Source organism: Bombyx mori, chromosome 4 (assembly GCF_030269925.1).
Source record: "Bombyx mori chromosome 4, ASM3026992v2".
Taxonomy (NCBI): Eukaryota; Metazoa; Arthropoda; class Insecta; order Lepidoptera; family Bombycidae; genus Bombyx; species Bombyx mori.
Window position 1 is genome coordinate 6,785,812 of NC_085110.1, and position 10,761 is coordinate 6,796,572.

Here is a 10,761-nt window from a genome sequence, read left to right on the forward strand (position 1 = left end):
TTACGTACTATATTTATATAGTATTATTTATATTTTTACTGGTGGTAGGACCTCTTGTGAGTCCGTCCGCGCGGGTAGGTGGGGTGGGGCAGCCGTTGTAACTATACTTGAGACCTTAGAACTTATACATCAAGTGGGTGGCGAATTTACGTTGTAGATATCTATGGGCTCCAGTAACCACTTAACACCAGGTGGGCTGTGAGCTCGTCCACCCATCTAAGCAATAAAAAAAAATTGTATTTCAAAAAAGTTGCTCAAAAACTATCATGGTTTATTAAAAATTTATAATTGTAAAACACGTAAACCGATAAACATCATTATTAAAGTGTTTTATTTTACATACGTTGTAATATTAAAGGAATACGCAATAACCCATAATCTTTTAGCTACAACATTTTATCTACCATCTACACTACTACTACTGGTGGTAGGACCTCTTGTAAGTCCGCACGGGTAGGTACCACCGCCCTGCTTATTTCTGCCGTGAAGCAGTAATGCGTTTCGGTTTGAAGGGTGGGGCAGCCGTTGTGACTATACTGAGACCTTAGAACTATATCTCAAGGTGTGTGGCGCATTTACGTTGTAGATGTCAATGGGCTCCAGTAACCACTTAACACCAGGTGGGCTGTGAGCTCGTCCACACATCTAAGCAATAAAAAAAAAAAAAAAACCATAAATGTGTGGAATAAAACTGATTTAAATTTTCCCATTTAAATTCTACTAGTTCTTTTGTATCCAAAATAATACGATGCCTAATTTGTACATTGGCAAGTTCATTTCAGAAAAAAAGTAACAATATCAAGGTATTTTTTTTTTAATTGCTTGTTACAGATATGGACGGAGTTCGTAAAAAGATTTAATATTAAATATGTAACGGAGTTTTACGGGGCAACAGAAGGCAACGCTAATATAGGTACACTTTTGTTTTTCTCCTAATAAGCTGAGAGTCGCCTGATCTTGGAAATCAGTGAAATAAATATTGATTTATTTATTCATACTATTGCTATAATTTTTTTAAATATCACTATTAGGAATAACTGTTGGGTTTTTCTTTTCAGCGAACACTGATGGTACTCCAGGAGCCATTGGCTTTGTGTCACGGATCATTCCGAGAGTTTATCCGATCGCCATCATCAAAGTAGACCAAGAGACAGGAGAACCGATAAGGGACCAGAAAGGCCTTTGTCAGGTAACTGCACAAACTCATAAACTATTTATACGGGTAAATCTCGCGTTTATATTTCTGATTTTATCGTAGAAACTAAAACGTCCGCGACAAATCCGTGGCAATGTTGGGAATTTAACCGCTTTGAAAATCTTGTGAGGCTCTCCATTTTTAATAGTGGCAACAATTACAGGTGACAGCTGTCACAAGACAGAGTTGCCATCGACAAGGAAAAAAAATATACAACATTTTTAACTTTTTGGCGGGAACGCGAGGTGCGAAGTTGTGTGAATTGTTTTATTTTGCCTATTTAGTGTTTCTTCAGGTTTATATGTGTAGTAATAACGATGGTTTATTAACTGTTTAATATCTTGTGAAAGTGCACAAATGTGGGAAAATGAACCAAAACCGGTAGACGTAGCTTCTCGGGATCCTCCAAAAAGTCCACTATAAAGTCTCAGTAAATAACCACAATTTTACTGATATTATATTTCAACCCATATCATCTCATCTCATTTTGTTTAACTTCAAGCTAATTGATTAATGTTCTAAATTAATCAACTTCATTTCATTTCACTTCATATTTTATCATTTTTCATAAGAAAAAATTATAAAATATTAGGCTGTATGGTACGATACCTTTGTCTTTTCAGTTGGAACTGCTGCTATACAAAATTTTTATATTTCACTAAGGCTCCCCGCGCACTAGGCAGCCAGGCTGCGGCAACCGAAATCTTTGAGCAGCCAATCGACGCCAATTTATGATCTTTTCGTCGAGGGATTTGGACTTTATCTCGTAAAAAACGCAAAGCAGAGAAAAGACACTGGATTTTCTAGAACGCCATTCAAAAGGCTTATCCTATAACTATTTTAAAGATGTTCATACCAGACCGGTTTTTTTAAATGCAAGAGATTGTACAAGCATGCTGTGTCATATAACTAACTCCCCTCAGTGCCGATACTAATGAATTATTATATTTATTTCTTCATAACAAGATTCTAAACGATCGTCGTTGAATTTGCAATGGCTTTGTAATGAATTCGTGACGCGACTTCCAGTTGGCCGAGCCGAACGAGCCGGGCGTGTTCATCGGTAAGATCCAGACGCGGAATCCGGCGCGCCAGTTCCTCGGCTACGTCGATAAATCCGCGTCCGAGAAGAAAATCGTCAGGGACGTGTTTGAGCATGGCGATTCTGCCTTTATATCCGGTTAGATGTTATTTTTATACTGGAAAAAACGGTATTAAAAGGAAAATCGGGTACCGTGATATTTACAGATTTTATCGGGTATTTGAATGAAAGAATTCTCTCGATCAAGTTTTTGTTAAGTGATCACTTCACAGCGTGAATGATGTCACCTATTGTCAAAGTTGAAGTTTTAATTGTATTTTTTCTCTCACTCTCTGTCGTAAAATATTGAAATTTATTCGTGCATTTTCTGTATTGCGACTTATTTGAAAAAGAAGGTGTGCAGAGTTTTTTGCTGATTATTCTCAGGGGTGAAACTACATTTTGAATCGATGCTAATGTCATGATCATTTGAAAGTCCCTATAAAAAAAATAAAAAAATAAAATAAAGAAAATGTTTGTTTGGTTTTCTTTTCATACAATTAATTATGATAATTTATAATTCGATATTTGATACCGTCCAGGGACCACAAGCAATTTTGTCTGGTAATTGAATAATGATAATTGAATATCAGTCTTTTATTTCTAGGCGACATCCTGGTGGCGGACGAATTAGGTTATCTGTACTTCCGCGACCGCACCGGAGACACGTTCCGGTGGCGCGGAGAGAACGTCTCCACCACAGAGGTCGAGGCGGCCGTGTCTAGATGTGCCGACCATAGAGACGCCGTTGTCTATGGCGTATTGGTTAGTAAAAATGGATAGAGCCCCGTGAGTTCACCTACTCGTTCAGCGAATGTAGTATAATCCCTCGAAGTTAATAGAATAGGTAGGATTTTTATTTTTATTGCTTAGATGGGTGGACGAGCTCACAGCTCACCTGGTGTTAAGTGGTTACTGGAGCCCCCATAGACATCTACAACGTAAATGCCGCCACCGACCTTGAGATTTTTTTTTATGATTGAAGGATTACCGGTGGCTCGGAGGCCTTTCCAGTTTCACCAGGACAGGTGGGCAAAGGCTAAACTAGGAGCCTTGAGATATGAGTTCTAAGGTCTCAGTATAGTTACAACGGTTGCCCCACCCTTCAAACCGAAACGCATTACTGCTTCACGACAGAAATAGGCAGGGCGGTGGTCCCTACCCGTACGGACTCACAAGAGGTCCTACCACCAGTAAAGACAAGGCCAACAAGGGCGATAATAAAAAAAAGGAGGTCGTATTTCCTGTTTTTGATTGAGTATGAGTGGTTTAAAGGAAGGAGAAATGCTATTGCAGGTGCCGAATATCGAAGGTCGGGCGGGTATGTGCGGGCTGGTGGACGCGGCGGGCACGCTGGACCTGCGCGCGCTGCACGAGCGTCTGGCGCGCGACCTGCCCGTCTACGCGCGACCAGTCTTCATGAGGATCATGGACAGCGTCGATATGACCGGTCAGTATTTGGGGTCGTCAGCTTAGGTGTGACAAAGGACGGTAATGTATTATATTTTTAAGGCGCTTTACCGGCGGAAAGATTTGACGGAGTTTAACGTAATAATAATATAAATTGTCATTAGATTTATTTCAATATGTGTGACAATATGGTTTCAATATTGTATCTGCGAAAAAAACAGACTAATGCAATCATTGATTTAACTAATATGTAATGTACTGTAATGATTGTAATTTGTTTTGTTTATCAATATAAAAATATCTTCTAAAATTAAATAAGTAAGTTCAAAATTTTAATCTACTCAGGGTTTGTATCCAGCATAGAAAAAAAATATACATTAATAATGAAATAGGTAACCATTACATAAATGAATTAATTAATAACTGATATTGCGAATTAAAATTGTTAAATAGACGGGGGAGGTTTACCACACGTCCCACCACAAGTAAAATCAGTTCGAACCAAACATTTAACACCTCTTTTGACAGTTCGTGCAGAGCAAAACGACCAAGATCCACTTTAAAACTCGCTAAATTCTATTTTTCAGGCACATTTAAGATGAAAAAGACTGATCTCCAAAAGGAAGGTTTCGACCCGGCTTTGGTGAAGAAAGACAAACTTTACTATTTAGATCCGAAATTGGGACAGTATCTGCCCCTGGGGAAAGAGGAATACGAGAAAATCGTCAGCGGACAAATCAGGCTGTGATGCTTAACGTTTATTAACGCGACAAAACATTTCTGGATAATCTCAACGGCATTGTGAATGTCATGAGTCTTCTGTGACAAATATTGACTTAATATGAAATGTATTTATCGATAGCAATAGCAAAAAAAAACAATATTCGAATTTGATATCGACTTTAACACATTGACTGCCGTGTAGGTCACCGGTGACCTGCATGGCGCACTGAATTAATTATGTTTATTTTACTAAGCGCCTAGATTGCCTAACTTTGCCTTTGGTTTGTTAATGTATGTTTTACCCTTTCAAGTCTCTTAGAAATAAATATATTTCCAGTACCTACAGATTCGTCTTTCGTAGCGGCTACTAGATATTCCGTCGCCTTAGCATGAAGATCGAAAAGAGAAATCCGCTTAATTACTTCAGCGCGCCACGCAGGGCACCGGTGACCTACACGGCAGTCAACTTGTTAAATCATTTTAAAAGCGAATATTTAGTTTAATTCTCGACGAACAAGCAATATAGTTGTGTGTTGTTTTGTTGACAACGTTTCGCTCAGTTTAATATGTACGAATAGAAAATACGCATTTTAATAGCATTTTAATTTTAGCGATTTTAATTTTATTTTAGCATTAAATGACTAGATCAGTGATTCTCAAGCACTGTTCCGCGGCACTTTTGTGTGCCGCCAAATTTCAAAAGTGTGCCGCCAAATTTTGCGAATATATAATAATGTTAATATTATTAAATTATATCATTTTAAAAGAAAAATATTTGAAACATGAATATATATTTAAATCCACAAAAAAAAATTATAGTATATTTTAGTTTATTTCGTATATTAAAAATTTTTGATAAACTATTTATGCAGTGTGTTGTAGTAAGTAAATAATTTTTATCTTTTTTTTTTGTGTGCCGCCAAATTTTGAAATCGTTTAATATGTGCCGCAACAAAAAAAAGGTTGAGAATCACTGGACTAGATGTTGCCTTCGTTTGATCAAAACAGCTACGGCTCAATTTAATTAAAGAGATATGGTGACGGGAAGCGTCTAACAACACGAAAGGTTTCAAGGATTTTACGGTGGAAGTCGTTGTACGTTAAACTATATTAAAAGTTATATTAAGAATTCTGTATGTATTTATTTTGTGCGGCAAATCAAGTTAGATAATGTACGTTAGGCGAGGACGCACTGAATGTGCGGGCGCGGAGTGAAAGAGACAGAGAGCCTGGGAGAACTGCGCCGCAAAATTTTAATTTTTGATGGTGCGTGTACATGAGACCGCAGTATACCGCGCTAATGAAGGAAATGTTAATTTTAATTTTATTGCCTTAATAAGCCGAAGCATGCAGTCTACCTGGTGGAAAGTTGTAACTACCATCCATGGATACTGGCAATTCTTTTCTTTTTCCTACCTATGCTGATAGCCTTGAAAGGCTATATCAGCGTTACCCTAGCGTGTAGGTGAGCTCTCGGGAATCAAACCGGAAGTATTGCTAACACTGGCCCTAACAAGAGCAGTGCTTCGCAGAATCTACCACCGGATCGGAAACGCGACCCACTGAAAAGATGCGGCAAGAAACTCAGTGGGCTGTGTCTATGGGTTAATTTACTCGCCGAGCCCTTCATCGCAAGCGGCAGGCTCGGCGAGGACCGCGACCAGCTGGCTATGCCAGGGGACATCCACGCCAAGGGAGTCGCTTGGTGGGTACGGCTCTAAAACATCCTTGGGCCCGCGGTCTGCTAAATATCTGCAGACCGTTAAGTCCCACCCGCGCGAAAACTTCGGCCCGCTCTCCAAAAAGGGGGGACAATCGCGCCCCTGCCTATCGTAAATACGCCTTAAGCGTTTGAAGGTTAAAAGAACACGTCTCGCAACGTTCCAAATGTGTCCGATGTTCCATAGGGGGGTAGGGGGGGATGGACCCCAGAGTTTCAACGTACGTGGAAAGAAAGTTCTCTGAAGAGGCACTGTACCAGAGGTAAGTGGTCGCAGGTAAAACCTCTAGGAACTTTCCTCCCGTGGCTTATGGTTCGATGTTTAAAAGAAGAGGACGATGCCATCTCCATCTTTGCAGCATTCCAAGGTTACAGTGACATTTTCGTTGTTGAATGAATGCATTAAGCTCGTTGCCAAGGTGCTTCAAGGGGACGTAGATTCGAGACAGCCCGTTTCACTATGGTTTCGGTTTTATTAAAGTCAAGTTCACGGAGCATTTGTTGATGGTTGTCACCAGTTTCGATCAGACACTTACACTCTTCTGCTACTTTGCCAGACCAATCTAAAGAGAGAAGAGAGAGAGAGAAAGAGTGAGAGAGAGTTAGAGTTTACTTTATTACACATGAAAACCTAAGTAACATTGAAAATCAGTTAATATAACAATATGTTGCCCTAAGCTAAAACTTCGTGATCTATCAAAATAAAACAAACCTTTAAATATATTAATATAAAACCTTTTCCAATAAAATTTTAAATCTCGACTGAATATCATTATATTTAATTATTAATTTTATAACACAAATGATTATTTTTGTTAACGAGTTTAAAAGTTTGATTTAAAAAAAATACTCTTAATGTCTGCGATTTTAATTAGTGTTGTAAATGTACTTAATTATTTTTATCATTCTTGTTACGTTGTACTTTTGTACATTAGGTGTGGGAAATATATCATTGCTTTGTGATTAAATACTTATTTCTCATGATAATCGAAAAAAAATATGAAAAATATTTTTTGTAAAGTTGTAATTAATTTTTATCGTAATTAATGACGGCCTTGCCAGTTGCAAATTTATGTTTACGAGACGGGAATATTTTTATAGAACCGAATACCATTTAACCCATCTAGCCCGGATTCCCGTAATAGGTTCACTGACCTCTACAATGATGTGATCGATTATTGATTATAAATTTTATTATTGATTATAAATTATGTTCTACATAGGTATTTAACAATGTTTTATTATTTAAAAGATTCATGTGACATCACTATTTTTAACTAGCAGAATAAACTGCACACAACATTAAGAAAAATCGTTTTCAATGACCTGTATACATGATTCTTCATTCAAAATCTTATTGCAATTTTCTGTTTTTATAGTTGCATACAAGTTTTTGACTTGTAATAACTTTGTCTTCTGTAATCTATTTTCTTATTGCAATGGCAGTTGAGTTACACAGTCTACGTAATGTTAAGACGCGGTCGAACGCCATAGACAACTTAATGTCCGAGAGGGCTAGTGGTTGTGACGCCGACGATCACTGGCCCGGCGTCCCGAGGGGGAGGGTGATGGGAGAGATGTGCTCCGCACTAAACGCTTCACTCTCCTCCCCTTGCCTTTTCATGAGTTCTGTCTCGTTAGACGTTGGTTGTTGAGCGACAGGAGGTTTTAGTCGGTTCGACTCCGACATGCCCCACCCTCCATCCCCAGTGGAGGGTGGGAGTCCGGCGTTTCCTATTGACATAAAAAAAAAAAAAACAACTTAATGTAATAAATGCGCAGCAGAAACCAATAAGATGATGGTGCATATCCGTGCGGACTTACAATACACTCTGCCTTCAGAGAAGTCAATTAGAGCAAATGTTTTCAATATGCATGTACATTGCATGTTATTCTTGGTAATTAAAATACAGGGGGAACAGGTTTTTGCTCAGTATGACGTATCAACAAAAACCGAATCCATGATTCGAATGAAAGTAATTTTTTTATCAGAATTTCAACATTAAATACTCTTGCGATACAAAGTACGCACCTCCATGAAAAAATACGAAATGGAGATATAATTAAAAATTACTCGTCTAGAAAATTTACCGACTGCACTGTTTTTGTTTATAACATAGTTTCACCTAATTTTATGGTAGGGGGATATGTTGGATTTGTTTAATAAATGCCTATATTTTCTGAATGTACTAGTTTTTTTTTTCTTTTACTTTTCTATTACTTTCTTTAGAACATATGGCTTGAAGATGCGTGGTGGCAATTTTAAGTCATTAGCTAGTGCTGAAAACTCGACACTTCTCTTTTAAACGTTCACTTTATAGCACTCGTAAGAGCCGCGTTCACACCCGAAGAATAAACGGTAAAAAAAGTGAATTAGAATCCTTTCACAGACTTGAGAGAATTCAATTTTATGCATACATTCTATATGTACGTCATCAGTTAACTTCAAGACCTATTAATATTATTATTATATTCATTTAATTTAGCCGTTATAGATACAGATATTACATCCGTTTTACATTCATTAAAAATAGCATGTCACAGCCAATAAACAATATAATTGTGACTTCCTACCTCATGCCTCATGTTGGAGGCGGTATTTACATTGTGACGTATGTATACAGTCTCCGGTGATCGAACTTATCGATTTCATCCAAGCAATTAAAAACACGATACATTCATAAAATGGCCTCAAAACTTTTTTTTATTGCTTACGTGGGTGGACGAGCTCACGGCCCACCTGGTGTTAAGCGGCTACCGGACCCCTTAGATATCTACAACGTAAATGCCGCCACCTACCTTGAGATATAAGTTCTAAGTTATCAGTATAGTTACAACGGCTGCCCCAACCTTCAAACCGAAACGCATTACTGCTTCACGGCAGAAATAGGCAGGGTGGTGGTATCCAGTGGTGGATTTACACTAGGAGCAGTCGGGGCAAGTGCTCAGGGCGGCAAAATTTTGAAAGAATTTTTTTTTTGTCTTGTCAAGATTGCTCAGTATAATTAATTAATTCTAATAATTACATAATAATTTTCTTTTTACTTGATAATTCAAGAAATTCAATTCATCCATTATTTGTGAATTATAATTTTGGCACTTTTGGTAAAAAATAATAATCAAAATGATTTCATCAATTTATTTCCTTGGAGATTTAAAATAATAATCGATTTTCTATTTTCTATAATTAAAGAAATTTAATTAGGTTTTTTTATGTAATATAATTATGAGTTATCCTTAGTCAAAATTAATAATTAATAATTTAAAATTTATAATAATAAATTTATAAAACAAATATTTATTTATGTTTTTGAAATATATGACATATGAGAAATTTTCCGCGATAAATTAGTTATTTTAATTTTGAAAAATAAAATATATAAACTATAAGTTTAGGTTAAATTCCAGTATTGGGGCGGATTTTTTCCGGTGCCCAGAGGCGGCATTAAGTTTAAATCCGGCCCTGGTGGTACCTACCCGTGCGGACTCACAAGAGATCCTACCACCGGTAAATACGCAGATTATAATTTTGCGGGTTTGATTTTTACTACACGATGTTATTCCTTCACTGTGAAAGTCAATCGTGAACATTTGTTAAGTACGTATTTTATTATCGTTTACTGAATTGAAATAATTTTCCAATAGATTTTGGTCACCTAAATTATTTGACAAAAATAATGGTGAAATGTAAATTAAGGGCACGTCCATAATGTTTCTGTTTTTCGCGAGGATTTTTTTGTTTGTAAAAGTATAACAGTATCAAACAGCTTTTGGAATATATGAGATATTCTTTAGGGTCGTGACAGAGCTACTACCTAGTTGATCTTCTCACAATACCCAATAGCCTCAGAAGTGGGAAGCTTATGCTTTAAAATTATCATGGAAAACATATACATCTATCTACACCAACAATGTCGAGATCTCGAACACTATGTTGACATTTTAATATGTCCATCAGGGGAAACTATTTCTTTCATTATATCAATATTCCAGAAGTTAACCCATTGACCGCCTGATCTAAATCGTTCGGGAAAGTACGAATATTTTTTTCTCTCCTCCATAATATCCTAGTATTTGGAAACTTGTAGTACTAAAACCACGAACGCTTAAATTAGAACATAACATGTTATTAATTACTGTAGATCCAAATTGTACTCATTGAAACATATCTCTTAGATCTTATGGCCTTCTTTTAAAAGTTATTCAATTAAAAATTAGGTTTTCCAGTCAACGCTATAACACCAGGCGATCCATGAGCTCGCCCGCATAACTATTCCAATAAAGACTAATAAAAATAAATAATTCAGCTCCATAATACTAACGACTAAGCGAACAAGAGGTTCTTCTAGTATGGAGTAGGGCTAAACCAACGAGTTCAACACAATATAATAGTTATACACCATTGAGTTGGTCCTCCAAATAAACATACAAGGAGCAAATAAATATACAGTATAGGGATTACCTACATAATAGATACACATTTTGCGACATCATTACAATACATATTTTGCGACAAGTAGCTGGTTTCATTCATTTCAGTAAAATCGTTCTATAATTTTCGCTGTAGAATAAAAACTCCTTAATTTTACCGAAACAGACCAGCTGTTTGAATTTTTATTGAAAGACAATTTA

The 10,761-nt window shown here is 36.9% G+C and overlaps 1 protein-coding gene across 5 annotated transcripts in view; it reads left to right on the forward strand.

The window, feature by feature from the left end:
• LOC101746772 (long-chain fatty acid transport protein 4) overlaps nucleotides 1-8,314 on the forward strand; it is a 28,783-nt gene extending 20,469 nt beyond the window's left edge. For all 5 annotated transcript variants that reach the window (XM_038010525.2, XM_004929183.5, XM_038010528.2 and 2 more), the window contains 6 exons: nucleotides 832-913; nucleotides 1,059-1,189; nucleotides 2,225-2,375; nucleotides 2,884-3,041; nucleotides 3,573-3,726; nucleotides 4,274-8,314. In XM_038010525.2, the coding sequence (XP_037866453.1) occupies nucleotides 832-913; nucleotides 1,059-1,189; nucleotides 2,225-2,375; nucleotides 2,884-3,041; nucleotides 3,573-3,726; nucleotides 4,274-4,434 (837 nt within the window). In that variant the 3' untranslated portion in view covers nucleotides 4,435-8,314. The remainder of the gene's footprint in view (nucleotides 1-831; nucleotides 914-1,058; nucleotides 1,190-2,224; nucleotides 2,376-2,883; nucleotides 3,042-3,572; nucleotides 3,727-4,273) is intronic.
• The last annotated feature ends 2,447 nt before the right edge of the window (nucleotides 8,315-10,761 follow it).